The 17,891-nt window shown below is 44.9% G+C and overlaps 1 protein-coding gene across 1 annotated transcript in view; it reads left to right on the forward strand.

Moving 5' to 3' along the window:
• Nucleotides 1-1,094: 1,094 nt before the first annotated feature.
• Nucleotides 1,095-17,891, forward strand: part of LOC135517091 (sorting nexin-30-like) — a 39,348-nt gene continuing 22,551 nt past the window's right edge. Inside the window, exons 1-5 of the mRNA XM_064941113.1 lie at nt 1,095-1,129; nt 1,464-1,653; nt 5,701-5,859; nt 11,565-11,754; nt 12,664-12,863. Coding sequence (XP_064797185.1) covers nt 1,095-1,129; nt 1,464-1,653; nt 5,701-5,859; nt 11,565-11,754; nt 12,664-12,863 — 774 coding nt within the window. The remainder of the gene's footprint in view (nt 1,130-1,463; nt 1,654-5,700; nt 5,860-11,564; nt 11,755-12,663; nt 12,864-17,891) is intronic.

Raw genomic sequence — 17,891 nt, forward strand, 5'->3', positions numbered from 1 at the left:
AGAGAGACAATGGGTTCTAGTCACATCTCTGTGTCACCAGAGGATTTTAGCTCCACGGATAAATTATTAGACTGTGTTAGTGATTTTAAATAGCTGGGTGGCTCAACTTCCAACAGCTAAATCAAGACAATACCGAGGTACTTATTGTTAGAGCAGAGAGAGAATCGGGACGCACATTTTTATTCACAGGCAATAAAGATAAAACACCAGGTTTAAAAACCTAGTTGTTATTTCAGATTCTGAACTCCGATTTGAATCACACTTTAGGAATGTGACCAACATAGCTTTTTAACATCTGAGGACCATTGCCACGGTGCAGCTGTTTCTCTCAGGCTGATACAGAGAGACTCATCCATGCTTTTATTACAAGCAGGCCAATTGGCTTTGGGGATGACCAGTGAGATGTAGCGTGTGCTACGGGTGGGTGTTGTTATCGTGACCAGTGAGCTGAGAAGGCGGGTCTTTACCGAGCAGAGACGTATAGATGACTTGGAGCCAATGGGTCTGGCGACGAATATGTAGCAGAGCCAGCCGACGAGAGCATACAGGTCGCCGTGGTGGGTGGTATGAGGTGATTTGGTGACAAAACGGATGGCACTGTGATAAACTGAATCCAGTTTATAGTTGCGGTCAGTCCCTGTAATCCTAGATTCAGATCTTTCAGGTGAGAAAAAGCATCCCCCAGATAGGCCAGTCGTGTGAGAAACTCCTCAGCATGCAAGCGGTCAGACCAGTGAAAATTATGATCGTAAAGAAAACTTTAATCTCATCTCTCAATTTAAAAAAGTGTCAATAATACTTTGCTCCTTGATAATCAGCTTCTGTTGTAGAAGCGTTACATGGTTGCTGTCCATATCATTGCATAGTGCAGAAAATACATGAGAGTTCAGGGGCCTTGCTTTAACGAAGTTAACCATTTTCACTGTAGAGTCCAAAACATCTTTCAAGCTGTCAGGCATTCCCTTGGCAGCAAGAGCCTCTCGGTGGATGCTGCAGTGGACCCAAGTGGCGTCGGGAGCAACTGCTTGCGCGCATGTTACCATCCCACTATGTCTCCCTGTCATGGCTTTTGCTCCTTCAGTACAGATACCAACATGAGCAGCAGCTATGCTTGGCTTCATACAGACCCGTTAGTGGAATTCCCACGAGAGAGTAACTGTTAATGTGATTGGATGTTAATTATTTCTCTAGGATACTTGTATTTGACATTGTGTTGTTATTTATTTCGCTGAACACGAGATGGTTTAATTGTATTTTTGGCAGTGAAACGAGGCTGAGAGAAAAAAGCCCAAAAATGGAAAATAGAAATGGACTGTTTGAAAATGTGAAGGGGGAAAATAAAGTTTCAAAAAGAAAAGTGAAAAATATATATATAGTATTTTTTTGAAAATGTGAATCACATTTTTATTTGGCGTACCCCCGACGGCATTCTGCGTACCCCAGTTTGGGAATTCCTGCTCCAGACTGGTGGAGTTTGACCTACCACAGTACTCTGAGGCTTGGAAACACAGTGTAACCCTCCATGTCTCTCTCTCTCTCCAGACAACGCGGGTGGAGTTTGACCTACCAGAGTACACCGTGAGGAGACGCTACCAGGACTTTGATTGGCTCAGGACCAAGTTGGAGGATAGTCAGCCTACACATCTCATACCAGTAGGTAACCCTTAACCCTATACCCCTGACCCTAGACTACACATCTCATACCAGTAGGTAACCCTTAACCCTATAACCCTATACACATCCCCTGTAACCCTTAACCCTATAACCTAGACTACACATCTCATACCAGTAGGTAACCCTTAACCCTATACCCCTGACCCTAGACTACACATCTCATACCAGTAGGTAACCCTTAACCCTATACCCCTGAACCTAGACTACACATCTCATACCAGTAGGTAACCCCTGACCCTAGACTACACATCTCATACCAGTAGGTAACCCTTAACCCTATACCCCTGAACCTAGACTACACATCTCATACCAGTAGGTAACCCTTAACCCTATACCCCTGAACCTAGACTACACATCTCATACCAGTAGGTAACCCCTGACCCTAGACTACACATCTCATACCATTAGGTAACCCTTAACCCTAACCCAAGTCTCCACATCTCATACCAGTAGGTAACCCTTAACCCCCGACCCTAGACTACACATCTCATACCAGTAGGTAACCTTTAACCCCTGACCCTAGACTACACATCTCATACCAGTAGGTAACCCTTAACCCCTGACCCTAGATTACACATCTCATACCAGTAGGTAACCCTTAACCCTAGACTACACACCCGTAACTTAGGTACTAGTTTAACTGGTTGGATCTGAACCCTGGTTTCCCGCTCAGAAAACAAAACATGTTAATCATTAGAGAAATTCCCTCTTGGGCCGATGGCAACACAGATTTTTGACACTCTTACTCAATTAAATTTCAGTTTCAATTTAGGGCTTTATTGGCAACGGAAACACATGTCAACATTGCCAAAGAAAATGAACTAGATAACAAACAGAAGTGAATTAAACAATAAAAATGAACAGTAAACTTTACACTCACAAAAGAATAAAGACTTTACAAATGTCATATTATATCTATATACAGTGTTGTAATGATGTGCAAATGCTTTAAGTACTAAAGGGGAAATAAATAAACACATGGGTTGTATTTACAATGGTGTTTGTTATTCACTGGTTGCCCTTGTCTTGTGGCAACAGGTCACAAGTCTTGCTGCTGTGATGTCACACTGTGGAATTTCACCCAGTAGATATGGGAGTTTATCAAAATTGGATTTGTTTTCAAATTCTTTGTGGGTCTGTGTAATCTGAGGGAAATACAGTGGGGCAAAAAAGTATTTAGTCAGCCACCAATTGTGCAAGTTCTCCCACTTAAAAAGATGAGAGAGGCCTGTAATTTTCATCATAGGTACACTTCAACTATGACAAACAAAATGAGAAAAAAATCCAGAAAATCACATTGTAGGATTTTTAATTAATTTATTTCCAAATTATGGTGGTCACCTACAAACAAGCAAGATTTCTGGCTCTCACAGACCTGTAACTTCTTCTTTAAGAGGCTCCTCTGTCCTCCACTCGTTACCTGTATTAATGGCACCTATTTGAACTTGTTATCATTTACATTTACATTTAAGTCATTTAGCAGACGCTCTTATCCAGAGCGACTTATTTTCAGTATAAAAGACACCTGTCCACAACCTCAAACAGTCACACTCCAAACTCCACTATGGCCAAGACCAAAGAGCTGTCAAAGGACACCAGAAACAAAATTGTAGACCTGCACCAGGCTGGGAAGACTGAATCTGCAATAGGTAAGCAGCTTGTTTTGAAGAAATCAAGGTGGGAGCAATTATTAGAAAATGGAAGACATACAAGACCACTGATAATCTCCCTCGATCTGGGGCTCCACGCAGGATCTCACCCGTGGGGTCAAAATGATCACAAGAACGGTGAGCAAAAATCCCAGAACCACACAGGGGGACCTAGTGAATGACCTGCAGAGAGCTGGGACCAAAGTAACAAAGCCTACCATCAGTAACACACTACACCACCAGGGACTCAAATCCTGCAGTGCCAGACGTGTCCCCCTGCTTAAGCCAGTACATGTCCAGGCCCGTCTGAAGTTTTCTAGAGAGCATTTGGATGATCCATAAGAAGATTGGGAGAATGTCATATGGTCAGATGAAACCAAAATATAACTTTTTGTGAAAAACTCAACTCGTTGTATTTGGAGGACAAAGAATGCTGAGTTGCATCCAAAGAACACCATACCTACTGTGAAGCATGGGGGTGGAAACATCATGCTTTGGGGCTGTTTTTCTGCAAAGGGACCAGTACGACTGATCCGTGTAAAGGAAAGAATGAATGGGGCCATGTAACGTGAGATTTTGAGTGAAAACCTCTTTCCATCAGCAAGGGCATTGAAGATGAAACGTGGCTGGGCCTTTCAGCATGACAAAGATCCCAAACACACCGGCCGGGCAACGAAGGAGTGGCTTCGTAAGAAGCATTTCAAGGTCCTGGAGTGGCCTAGCCAGTCTCCAGATCTCAACCCCATAGAAGATCTTTGGAGGGAGTTGAAATTCTGTGTTGCCCAGCAACAGCCCCAAAACATCACTGCTCTAGAGGAGATCTGCATGGAGGAATGGGCCAAAATACCAGCAACCGTGTGTGAACCTTGTGAAGACTTACAGAAAACGTTTGACCTTTCTCATTGCCAACAAAGGGTATATAACAAAGTATTGAGAAACTTTTGTTATTGACCAAATACTTATTTTCCACCATAATTTGCAAATAAATCCTACAATGTGATTTTCTGGATTTTTTTTCTCATAGATGAAGTGTACCTATGATGAAAATCACAGGCCTCTCTCATCTTTTTAAGTGGGAGAGCTTGCACAATTGGTGGCTGACTAAATATTTTTTTGCCCCACTGTATGTGTCTCTAATAATATGGTCATACATTTGGCAGGAGGTTAGGAAGTGCAGCTCAGTTTCCACCTCATTCTGTGGGCAGTGTGCACATAGCCTGTCTTCTCTTGAGAGCCAGGTCTGCCTACGGCAGCCTTTCTCAGTAGCAAGGCTATGCTCACAGGTCTGGCTGAATCTGTGCAGAAGATCTAGGTGCTGCTGTAGGCCCTCCTTGGTTGGTGACAGAAGCACCAGATCATCAGCAAACAGTAGACATTTGATTTCAGATTCTAGTAGGGTGAGGCCAGGTGCTGCAGACTTTTCTAGTGCCCGCGCCAATTCGTTGATATTTATGTTGAAGATGGTGGGGCTTAAGCTGCATCCCTGTCTCACCCTCCGGCCCTGTGGGAAGAAATGTGTGTTTTTTTATGCCAATTGAAACCACATACTTGTTGTTTGTGTACATGGATTTTATAATGTTGTAGGTTTTTTCCCCAACATTGAGTTTTGAGTGAAAAGCTTTTTTGAAATCAACAAAGCATGAGAAGACTTTGCCCTTGTTTTGGTTTGTTTGTTTGTCAATTAGGTGTGCAGGGTGAATACTTGGTCTGACGTACTGTAATTTGTTAAAAATCTCATTTGACATTTGCTCAGTACATTGTTTTCACTGAGGAAATGTACGAGTCTGCTGTTAATGATAATGCAGGGGATTTCCCCAAGGTTGCTGTTGACGCATATCCCGCGGTAGTTATTGGGGTCAAATTTGTCTCCACTTTTGTGGAGTGAGGTGATCAGTCCTTGGTTCCAAATATTGGGGAAGATGCCAGAGCTGAGGATGATGTTAAAGAGTTTTAGCCAATTGGAATTTGTAGTCTTTATATATTTTATCATTTCATTGAGGATACCATCAACACCACAGGCCTTTTTGGGTGTTTGTATTTTGTCCTGTAGTTCATTCAATGTAATTGGAGAATCCAGCAGGTTCTGGAAGTCTTTAATAGTTGATTCTAAGTTTCGTATTTGATCATTTATATGTTTACTCTCTCTCTCTCTGTGTGTCCCAATCTCAATTTCTCTCGTTTTCTCTTCTCTCGCTCTCGCACTCTCTTCTCTCGCTCTCTTCTCTCGCTCTCTCTTCTCTCGCTCTCTCTTGCTCTGTCTCGCTCTCTCTCTTGCTCTGTCTCGCTCTCTCTCTTGCTCTGTCTCGCTCTCTCTCGCGCTCCTCGCGCTCTCTCCTGTCTTGCTCGATCTCTCTTGTGCTCTCTCTGCCCCCTCCAGCCCCTCCCTGAGAAGTTTGTGATGAAGGGGGTGGTGGACCGGTTCTCTGAGGAGTTTGTTGAGACGAGGAGGAAGGCTCTGGATAAGTTCCTGAAGAGAGTGGCTGACCATCCTGTCCTATCGTTCAACGAACACTTGAACTCCTTCCTTTCTGCCAAGGTATGTTAGTAGAGCTCTTCTACCAGAGCCCGATGGGCCTAGACGTTATCGGGTTAGGTCTGTTTTTCATCAATGCCTGAGGTATGGTTAGGACTCGGGTATAATTAAATTGATCACTGACATTTTGAAGCCATTTGTTCGTGCTCTGCTGCTGCAGTAAAGTCTGACTGATCATAACGTGGTGTCAGAAGTGCTTCAACCTTGTCAAATATAAGACAGGAAAGATTATTTGTTTAGAAAAAAAATGATGTTCCTTGAGTTGTCGGAGTTTAGACCAAAAAGAAGCCAACAGCTAAGTCCTCTGTCAAGTCTATTCGTCGTTGAGCAGAGCCAGAGATACATTTGAGAAGATTGGAAATTGTATTTACACGGGGGGGTTCAGGGAGTGACTGACTAGCAGAGGAAGTTTGTGGTTTCGGACCGGGCCTTAAATAGGCAGAATCATTCGGGCCTGGCCTGAAGGTCAGTGACATGGGTACAGCTCAGGCTTAACATTGATGCAGGGCTCTATAGTATGTTAGCATGGGAGGTATGACAATACTGTAAATATCACTCTCTCGTAACTCTGTAAATTAAATAAAGTTTTAAGGAGTATCCAATCAAAGTCTTTCAAACGTCAGTTAGTCTAATGTTGTAACAGTGGTGGACAAGGCTCTACCCTGCGTGTTGTGGTGTTAACCTGCGTGTTGTGGTGTCTAATGTTGTAACAGTGGTGGACAAGGCTCTACCCTGCATGTTGTGGTGTCTAATGTTGTAACAGTGGTGGACAAGGCTCTACCCTGCATGTTGTGGTGTCTAATGTTGTAACAGTGGTGGACAAGGCTCTACCCTGCATGTTGTGGTGTCTAATGTTGTAACAGTGGACAAGGCTCTACCCTGCGTGTTGTGGTGTCTAATGTTGTAACAGTTAACCCTGCGTGTTGTGGTGACTAATGTTGTAACAGTGGTGGACAAGGCTCTACCCTGCGGGTTGTGGTGGTAACCTGCGTGTTGTGGTGTCTAATGTTGTAACAGTGGTGGACAAGGCTCTACCCTGCATGTTGTGGTGTCTGTTGTAACAGTGGTGGACAAGGCTCTACCCTGCGTGTTGTGGTGTTAACCTGCGTGTTGTGGTGTCTAATGTTGTAACAGTGGTGGACAAGGCTCTACCCTGCGTGTTGTGGTGTTAACCTGCGTGTTGTGGTGTCTAATGTTGTAACAGTGGTGGACAAGGCTCTACCCTGCGTGTTGTGGTGTCTAATGTTGTAACAGTTGTGGACAAGGCTCTACCCTGCGTGTTGTGGTGTTAACCGTGTTGTGTTGTGGTGTTAACCTGCGTGTTGTGGTGTTAATGTTGTAACAGTGTGTTGTGTTGTGGTGTTAACCTGCGTGTTGTGTTGTGGTGTTAACCTGCGTGTTGTGTTGTGGTGTAACCTGCGTGTTGTGGTGTTAACCTGCGTGTTTGTGTTGTGGTGTTTTCACCTGCGTGTTGTGTTGTGGTGTTAACCTGCATGTTGTGGTGTTAACCTGCGTGTTGTGTTGTGTTGTGGTGTTAACCTGCGTGTTGTGGTGTTAACCTGCGTGTTGTGGTGTTAACCTGCGTGTTGTGGTGTTAACCTGCGTGTTGTGTTGTGGTGTTAACCTGCGTGTTGTGTTGTGGTGTTAACCTGCATGTTGTGGTGTTAACCTGCGTGTTGTGGTGTTAACCTGCGTGTTGTGGTGTTAACGTGTTGTGGTGTCTAATGTTGTTGTATTGTGGTGTTTTCACCTGCGTGTTGTGTTGTGGTGTTAACAGTGCGTGTTGTGGTGTTAACCTGCGTGTTGTGGTGTTAACCTGCATGTTGTGGTGTTAACCTGCATGTTGTGTTGTGGTGTTAACCTGCATGTTGTGTTGTGGTGTTAACCTGCGTGTTGTGTTGTGGTGTTAACCTGCGTGTTGTGTTGTGGTGTTAACCTGCGTGTTGTGGTGTTAACCTGGTGTTGTGTTGTGGTGTTAACCTGCGTGTTGTGGTGGTGTTAACCTGCATGTTGTGTTGTGGTGTTAACCTGCATGTTGTGTTGTGGTGTTAACCTGCATGTTGTGTTATGGTGTTAACCTGCATGTTGTGTTGTGGTGTTAACCTGCGTGTTGTGGTGTTAACCTGTGTGTTGTGGTGTTAACCTGTGTGTTGTGGTGTTAACCTGCGTGTTGTGGTGTTAACCTGCATGTTGTATTGTGGTGTTTTCACCTGCGTGTTGTGTTGTGGTGTTAACCTGCGTGTTGTGGTGTTAACCTGCGTGTTGTGTTGTGGTGTTAACCTGCGTGTTGTAGTGTGGTGTTAACCTGCATGTTGTGGTGTTAACCTGCGTGTTGTGTTAACCTGCGTGTTGTGTTGTGGTGTTAACCTGCATGTGGTGTTAACCTGCGTGTTGTGTTGTGGTGTTCACCTGCGTGTTGTGTTGTGGTGTTAACCTGCATGTGGTGTTAACCTGCGTGTTGTGTTAACCTGCGTGTTGTGTTGTGGTGTTAACCTGCATGTGGTGTTAACCTGCGTGTTGTGTTAACCTGGTGTTGTGTTGTGGTGTTAACCCGTGTTGTGTTGTGGTGTTAACCTGCGTGTTGTGGTGTTAACCTGCGTGTTGTGTTGTGGTGTTAACCTGCGTGTTGTGTGTGGTGTTAACCTGTGTGTATTGTGGTGTTAACCTGCGTGTTGTGTTGTGGTGTTAACCTGCGTGTTGTGTTGTGGTGTTAACCTGCGTGTTGTATTGTGGTGTTAACCTGCGTGTTGTGTTGTGGTGTTAACCTGCATGTGGTGTTAACCTGCGTGTTGTGTTGTGGTGTTAACTCGTGTTGTGTTGTGGTGTTAACCTGCGTGTTGTGTTGTGGTGTTAACCTGCGTGTTGTGTCGTGGTGTTAACCTGCGTGTTGTATTGTGGTGTTAACCTGCGTGTTGTGTTGTGGTGTTAACCTGCATGGTGTGGTGTTAACCTGCATGTTGTGGTGTTAACCTGCGTGTTGTGTTGTGGTGTTAACCTGCGTGTTGTGTTGTGGTGTTAACCTGCGTGTTGTGTTGTGTTGTGGTGTTAACCTGCATGTTGTGGTGTTAACCTGCATGTTGTGGTGTTAACCTGCGTGTTGTGTTGTTAACCTGCGTGTTGTGGTGTCTAATGTTGTAACAGTGGTGGACAAGGCTCTACCCTGCGTGTTGTGGTGTTAACCTTCGTGTTGTGTTGTCTAATGTTGTAACAGTGGTGGACAAGGCTCTACCCTGCGTGTTGTGGTGTTAACCTGCGTGTTGGGGTGTCTAATGTTGTAACAGTGGACAAGGCTTAACCTGCGTGTTGTGGTGTTAACCTGCGTGTTGTGGTGTTAACCTGTGTGTTGTGGTGTTAACCTGTGTGTTGTGGTGTTAACCTGCGTGTTGTGTTGTGGTGTTAACCTGTGTGATGTGTTGTGGTGTTAACTGCGTGTTGTGTTGTGGTGTTAACCTGCGTGTTGTATTGTGGTGTTTTCACCTGCGTGTTGTGTTGTGGTGTTAACCTGCGTGTTGTGTTAACCTGCGTGTTGTGTTGTGGTGTTAACCTGCGTGATGTGTTGTGGTGTTAACCTGCGTGTTGTGGTGTTAACCTGCGTGTTGTGGTGTTAACCTGCGTGTTGTGGTGTTAACCTGCGTGTTGTGGTGTTAACCTGTGTGTTGTGGTGTTAACCTGCGTGTTGTGGTGTTAACCTGCGTGTTGTGTTGTGGTGTTAACCTGCGTGTTGTGTTGTGGTGTTAACCTGCGTGTTGTGTTGTGGTGTTAACCTGCGTGTTGTGTTGTGGTGTTAACCTGCGTGTTGTGTTGTGGTGTTAACCTGCGTGTTGTGTTGTGGTGTTAACCTGCATGTGGTGTTGTGTTGTGGTGTTAACCTGCGTGTTGTGTTGTGGTGTTAACCTGCGTGTTGTGTTGTGGTGTTAACCTGCGTGTTTTGTTGTGGTGTTAACCTGCGTGTTGTGGTGTTAACCTGCGTGTTGTGTTGTGGTGTTAACCTGCGTGTTGTGTTGTGGTGTTAACCTGCGTGTTGTGTTGTGGTGTTAACCTGTGTGTTGTGGTGTTAACCTGTGTGTTGTGGTGTTAACTGCGTGTTGTGTTGTGGTGTTAACCTGTGTGTTGTGTTGTGGTGTTAACCTGCGTGTTGTGTTGTGGTGTTAACCTGCATGTTGTGGTGTTAACCTGCGTGTTGTGGTGTTAACCTGCGTGTTGTGTTGTGGTGTTAACCTGCGTGTTGTGTTGTGGTGTTAACCTGCGTGTTGTGTTGTGGTGTTAACCTGCGTGTTGTGTTGTGGTGTTAACCTGCGTTTTTGTGGTGTTAACCTGCGTGTTGTGTTGTGGTGTTAACCTGCGTGTTGTGTTGTGGTGTTAACCCGTGTTGTGTTGTGTTGTTAACCTGCGTGTTGTGTTGTGGTGTTAACCTGCGTGTTGTGTTGTGGTGTTAACCTGAGTGTTGTGGTGTTAACCTGTGTGTTGTGGTGTTAACCTGCGTGTTGTGTTGTGGTGTTAACCTGCGTGTTGTGGTGTTAACCTGCGTGTTGTGTTGTGGTGTTAACCTGCGTGTTGTGGTGTTAACCTGCGTGTTGTGTTGTGGTGTTAACCTGCGTGTTGTGTTGTGGTGTTAACCTGCGTGTTGTGTTGTGGTGTTAACCTGCGTGTTGTGTTGTGGTGTTAACCTGTGTGTTGTGGTGTTAACCTGCGTGTTGTGGTGTTAACCTGTGTGTTGTGTTGTGGTGTTAACCTGCGTGTTGTGTTGTGGTGTTAACCTGCGTGTTGTGGTGTTAACCTGCGTGTTGTGTTGTGGTGTTAACCTGCGTGTTGTGTTGTGGTGTTAACCTGCGTGTTGTGTTGTGTTGTGGTGTTAACCTGTGTGTTGTGGTGTTAACCTGTGTGTTGTGGTGTTAACTTGTGTGTTGTGGTGTTAACCTGCGTGGTGTGTTGTGGTGTTAACCTGCGTGTTGTGTTGTGGTGTTAACCTGCATGTTGTGGTGTTAACCTGCGTGATGTGTTGTGGTGTTAACTGCGTGATGTGTTGTGGTGTTAACCTGTGTGTTGTGGTGTTAACCTGTTGTGTTGTGGTGTTAATCTGCGTGTTGTGTTGTGGTGTTAACCTGCATGTTGTGTTGTGGTGTTAACCTGCGTGTTGTGTTGTTAACCTGCATGTTGTGTTGTGGTGTTAACTGCATGTTGTGGTGTTAACCTGCATGTTGTGTTGTGGTGTTAACCTGCGTGTTGTGTTGTGGTGTTAACCTGCGTGTTGTGTTGTGGTGTTAACCTGCGTGTTGTGGTGTTAACCTGCGTGTTGTGTTGTGGTGTTAACCTGCGTGTTGTGTTGTGGTGTTAACCTGCGTGTTGTGGTGTTAACCTGCGTGTTGTGGTGTTAACCTGCGTGTTGTGGTGTTAACCTGCGTGTTGTGTTGTGGTGTTAACTCGTGTTGTGTTGTGGTGTTAACCTGCATGTTGTTGTGTTGTGGTGTTAACCTGCGTGTTGTGTTGTGGTGTTAACCTGTTGTGTTGTGTTGTGGTGTTAACCTGCGTGTTGTGGTGTGGTGTTAACCTGCGTGTTGTGTTGTGGTGTTAACCTGCGTGTTGTGTTGTGGTGTTAACCTGCGTGTTGTGTTGTGGTGTTAACATGCGTGTTGTGGTGTTAGCCTGCGTGTTGTGGTGTTAACCTGCGTGTTGTGGTGTTAACCTGCGTGTTGTGGTTTCTCCTCCAGGACCTGAATAAGAGACAAGGCCTCGCCCTGCTCTCTAAGATGGGGGAGTCGGTGAAGTACGTGACAGGGGGGTACAAGCTGAGGGGCCGACCCGTGGAGTTTTCTGCTATGGGAGACTACCTGGATATGTTCACACAGAAGCTGGGTACTATCGACAGGATAGCACAGAGAATCATCAAAGAACAGTCTGGTAGGTAACATAACTGTCTTGTTCATACTTCACTCTGTCAGACTGTCTCTCTGTGCTGGGACTCTCTGTCAGACTGTCTCTCTGTGCTGGTACTCTCTGTCAGACTGTCTCTCTGTGCTGGTACTCTCTGTCAGACTGTCTCACTGTGCTGGTACTCTCTGTCAGACTGTCTCTCTGTGCTGGTACTCTCTGTCAGACTGTCTCTCTGTGCTCGGACTCTCTGTCAGACTGTCTCTCTGTGCTGGGACCCTTCAGACTGTCTCTCTGTGCTGGGACTCTGTCAGACTGTCTCTCTGTGCTGGGACTCTGTCAGACTGTCTCTCTGTGCTGGGACTGTCAGACTGTCTCTCTGTGCTGCTGGTACTCTGTCAGACTGTCTCTCTGCTGACTGTCAGGGACTCTCTGTCAGACTGTCTCTCTGTGCTGGGACTCTGTCAGACTGTCTCACTGTGCTGGGACACTCTGTCAGACTGTCTCTCTGTGCTGGGACTCTGTCAGACTGTCTCACTGTGCTGGGACACTCTGTCAGACTGTCTCACTGTGCTGGGACACTCTGTCAGACTGTCTCTCTGTGCTGGGACTCTCTGTCAGACTGTCTCTCTGTGCTGGGACTCTCTGTCAGACTGTCTCACTGTGCTGGGACTCTGTCAGACTGTCTCACTGTGCTGGGACACTGTCAGACTGTTTCACTGTGTGATCTTGGTCTGCTCTTCCCCTCTGTCTCTCTCTCTAAAGTACATTTTGGTGCTGGGATTATGGTCCATTCTACACCAGCTGGTGTTTTGACTCTGCGTCCCTTACTCTTCTGTCTCCGTGTGTGTGTGTGGGTGTGTGTCTCTCTGTGTGGGTGTGTGTGTGTGTGTGTGTGTGTGTGTGTCTCTGTGTGTGTGTGTGTGTGTGTGTGTGTAGAGTACCTAGCAGAGCTGAAGGAGTACGGTCCAGTCTACACCACCTGGGCGGCGTCGGAGGCGGAGCTTCAGGGGCCTCTGGAGGGCGTGGCCAGCTGCATGGCTAACTGCTCCATCGCCCTGGACGATCTCACCCAGGATATGAGCGGAGACTTCCTGCCCGTGCTCCGAGAATACGTCCTCTATATCGAGTCCATGAAGGTACAGTAGAATACGTCCTCTATATGGAGTCCATGAAGGTACAGTAGAATACGTCCTCTATATCGAGTCCATGAAGGTACAGTAGAATACGTCCTCTATATCGAGTCCATGAAGGTACAGTAGAATGTGTGGGTGGGTGGGTGTCGAGTGGGGGGGTGAAGGTGGGGGTAGGATGGGTGTGTGGGGGGTGGATGAGTGTGGGGGTGGCAGGCAATCAGAGTTTATATTAAGGACTTTTAAAGAAACATATCCCCTGACACATTCACAGCCTTGTCCAACCCCATGTCTCCTTAACATTTGGGTGACCTCTGACCTGTCCTTGGAGTTCCAACCCCATGTCTCCCATTTGACCCTGACCTCTGACCTCGTCCTTGGTTCCAACCCCATGTCTCCCATTTGACCCTGACCTCTTTCCTCCAAGGGTGGATTCCTTGTTCCAACCCCATGTCTCCCATTTGACACTGGGAGGGGTCTGACCTCCAATACGTTGGGTAGTTCCAACCCCATGTCTCCCATTTGACCCTGACCTCTGACCTGTGTGTGGGTTCCTTAGTTGGACCCCATGTCTCCCATTTGACACTGACCTCTGACCTGAGACGGTCCTTGTTCCAACCCCATGTCTCCCATTTGACCCTGACCTCTGACCTCCAACACGTGGGGGGGTTCCAACCCCATGTCTCCCATTTGACCCTGACCTCTGACCTCCAACACGTTCCTTAGTTCCAACCCCATGTCTCCCATTTGACCCTGACCTCTGACCTCCAACACGTTCCTTAGTTCCAACCCCATGTCTCCCATTTGGGGGGACCTCTGACCTCCAACACGATGTCCTTAGTTCCAACCCCATGTCTCCCATTTGACCCTGACCTCTGACCTCCAACACGTTCCTTAGTTCCAACCCCATGTCTCCCATTTGACCCTGACCTCTGACCTCCAACACGTTCCTTAGTTCCAACCCCATGTCTCCCATTTAACCCTGACCTCTTTCCTCCAACACGTTCCTTAGTTACAACCCCATGTCTCCCATTTGACACTGACCTCTGACCTCCAATACGTTCCGTAGTTCCAACCCCATGTCTCCCATTTGACCCTGACCTCTGACCTCCAACACGTTCCTTAGTTCTAACCACAGCCAGGGACTTTCTCTACATATGACTCTGGTTCTACCCAACCCAGTGTTGTTTCAGTCACACCACTAACTAACTAACTAACCATCTCTCTACTACCCAACCCAGTGTTGTTTCAGTCACACCACTAACTAACTAACTAACCATCTCTCTACTACCCAACCCAGTGTTGTCTCAGTCACATCTCTCTACTACCCAACCCAGTGTTGTCTCAGTCACACCACTAACTAACTAACTAACTAACTAACTAACTAACCATCTCTCTACTAACCAACCCAGTGTTGTCTCAGTCACATCTCTCTACTACTCAACCCAGTGTTGTCTCAGTCACATCACTAACTAACTAACCCAGTGTTGTCTCAGTCACACCACTAACTAACTAACCCAGTGTTGTCTCAGTCACATCACTCTACTAACTAACCCAGTCTTGTCTGTCACATCTCTCTACTAACTAACCCAGTCTTGTTTGTCACATCTCTCTACTAACTAACCCAGTCTTGTTTGTCACATCACTCTACTAACTAACCCAGTCTTGTCTGTCACATCTCTCTACTAACTAACCCAGTCTTGTTTGTCACATCTCTCTACTAACTAACCCAGTGTTGTCTCAGTCACATCACTCTACTAACTAAACCAGTCTTGTCTGTCACATCTCTCTACTAACTAACCCAGTCTTGTTTGTCACATCTCTCTACTAACTAACCCAGTGTTGTCTCAGTCACATCTCTCTACTAACTAACCCAGTCTTGTTTGTCACATCTCTCTACTAACTAACCCAGTCTTGTTTGTCACATCTCTCTACTAACTAACCCAGTCATGTTTGTCACATCTCTCTACTAACTAACTAACTACCCAACCCAGTGTTGTCTCAGTCACATCACTCTACTAACTAACCCAGTCTTGTTTGTCACATCTCTCTACTAACTAACCCAGTGTTGTCTCAGTCACATCTCTCTACTAACTAACCCAGTCTTGTTTGTCACATCTCTACTAACTAACTAAACCCAGTCTTGTTTGTCACATCTCTCTACTAACTAACCCAGTCTTGTTTGTCACATCTCTCTACTAACTAACCCAGTCTTGTTTGTCACATCTCTCTACTAACTAACCCAGTCTTGTTTGTCACATCTCTCTACTAACTAACCCAGTCTTGTTTGTCACATCTCTCTACTAACTAAACCAGTCATGTTTGTCACATCTCTCTACTAACTAACCCAGTCTTGTTTGTCACATCTCTCTACTAACTAACCCAGTCTTGTTTGTCACATCTCTCTACTAACTAAACCAGTCTTGTTTGTCACATCTCTCTACTAACTAACCCAGTCTTGTTTGTCACATCTCTCTACTAACTAAACCAGTCTTGTCTGTCACATCTCTCTACTAACTAAACCAGTCTTGTTTGTTTCTACTAACTAAACCAGTCTTGTCACATCTCTCTACTAACTAAACCAGTCTTGTTTGTCACATCTCTCTACTAACTAAACCAGTCTTGTCTGTCACATCTCTCTACTAACTAAACCAGTCTTGTTTGTCACATCTCTCTACTAACTAACCCAGTCTTGTTTGTCACATCTCTCTACTAACTAACCCAGTCTTGTTTGTCACATCTCTCTACTAACTAACCCAGTCTTGTTTGTCACATCTCTCTACTAACTAACCCAGTCTTGTTTGTCACATCTCTCTACTAACTAAACCAGTCTTCTACTAACTAACCCAGTCTTGTTTGTCACATCTCTCTACTAACTAAACCAGTCTTGTCTGTCACATCTCTCTACTAACTAAACCAGTCTTGTTTGTCACATCTCTCTACTAACTAAACCAGTCTTGTCTGTCACATCTCTCTACTAACTAAACCAGTCTTGTTTGTCACATCTCTACTAACTAACCCAGTCTTGTTTGTCACATCTCTCTACTAACTAAACCAGTCTTGTTTGTCACATCTCTCTACTAACTAAACCAGTCTTGTTTGTCACATCTCTCTACTAACTAAACCAGTCTTGTTTGTCACATCTCTCTACTAACTAAACCAGTCTTGTTTGTCACATCTCTCTACTAACTAAACCAGTCTTGTTTGTCACATCTCTCTACTAACTAACCCAGTCTTGTTTGTCACATCTCTCTACTAACTAGCCCAGTCTTGTTTGTCACATCTCTCTACTAACTAACCCAGTCTTGTTTGTCACATCTCTCTACTAACTAACCCAGTCATGTTTGTCACATCTCTCTACTAACTAACCCAGTCTTGTTTGTCACATCTCTCTACTAACTAAACCAGTCTTGTTTGTCACATCTCTCTACTAACTAAACCAGTCTTGTTTGTCACATCTCTCTACTAACTAACCCAGTCTTGTTTGTCACATCTCTCTACTAACTAACCCAGTCTTGTTTGTCACATCTCTCTACTAACTAAACCAGTCATGTTTGTCACATCTCTCTACTAACTAAACCAGTCTTGTTTGTCACATCTCTCTACTAACTAAACCAGTCTTGTTTGTCACATCTCTCTACTAACTAACCCAGTCTTGTTTGTCACATCTCTCTACTAACTAACCCAGTCTTTTTTCTAACCCAGTCTTGTCACATCACTCTACTAACTAACCCAGTCTTGTTTGTCACATCTCTCTACTAACTAAACCAGTCTTGTTTGTCACATCTCTCTACTAACTAAACCAGTCTTGTTTGTCACATCTCTCTACTAACTAACCCAGTCATGTTTGTCACATCTCTCTACTAACTAACCCAGTCTTGTTTGTCACATCTCTCTACTAACTAACCCAGTCTTGTTTGTCACATCTCTCTACTAACTAACCCAGTCTTGTTTGTCACATCTCTCTACTAACTAACCCAGTCTTGTTTGTCACATCTCTCTACTAACTAACCCAGTCTTGTTTGTCACATCTCTCTACTAACTAACCCAGTCTTGTTTGTCACATCTCTCTACTAACTAAACCAGTCTTGTTTGTCACATCTCTCTAACTAACTAAACCAGTCTTGTTTGTCACATCTCTACTAACTAACCCAGTCATGTTTGTCACATCTCTCTACTAACTAAACCAGTCTTGTTTGTCACATCTCTCTACTAACTAAACCAGTCTTGTTTGTCACATCTCTCTACTAACTAACCCAGTCTTGTCTAAACCAGTCTTGTCTTCTGTCACATCTCTACTAACTAACCCAGTCTTGTTTCTAACCCAGTCTTGTTTGTCACATCTCTCTACTAACTAACCCAGTCTTGTTTCTAACCCAGTCTTGTTTGTCACATCTCTCTACTAACTAACCCAGTCTTGTTTCTAAACCAGTCTTGTCTGTCACATCTCTCTACTAACTAACCCAGTCTTGTTTCTAACCCAGTCTTGTTTGTCACATCTCTACTAACTAAAGTCTTGTTTCTAACCAGTCTTGTTTGTCACATCTCTCTTAACTAACCCAGTCTTGTTTGTCACATCTCTCTACTAACTAACCCAGTCTTGTTTGTCACATCTCTCTACTAACTAACCCAGTCTTGTTTGTCACATCTCTCTACTAACTAAACCAGTCTTGTTTGTCACATCTCTCTACTAACTAAACCAGTCTTGTTTGTCACATCTCTCTACTAACTAACCCAGTCTTGTTTCTAAACCAGTCTTGTCTGTCACATCTCTCTACTAACTAACCCAGTCTTGTTTCTAACCCAGTCTTGTTTGTCACATCTCTCTACTTTTTAAAAATTGTATTTTTATTTCACCTTTATTTAACCAGGTAGGCTAGTTGAGAACAAGTTCTCATTTACAACTGTGACCTGGCCAAGATAAAGCATAGCAGTGTGAACAAACAACACAGAGTTACACATGGAGTAAACAATTAACAAGTCAATAACACAGTAGAAAAAAAGGGGAGTCTATATACATTGTGTGCAAAAGGC

This window comes from Oncorhynchus masou, chromosome 28 (assembly GCF_036934945.1).
Source record: "Oncorhynchus masou masou isolate Uvic2021 chromosome 28, UVic_Omas_1.1, whole genome shotgun sequence".
Taxonomy (NCBI): domain Eukaryota; kingdom Metazoa; phylum Chordata; class Actinopteri; order Salmoniformes; family Salmonidae; genus Oncorhynchus; species Oncorhynchus masou.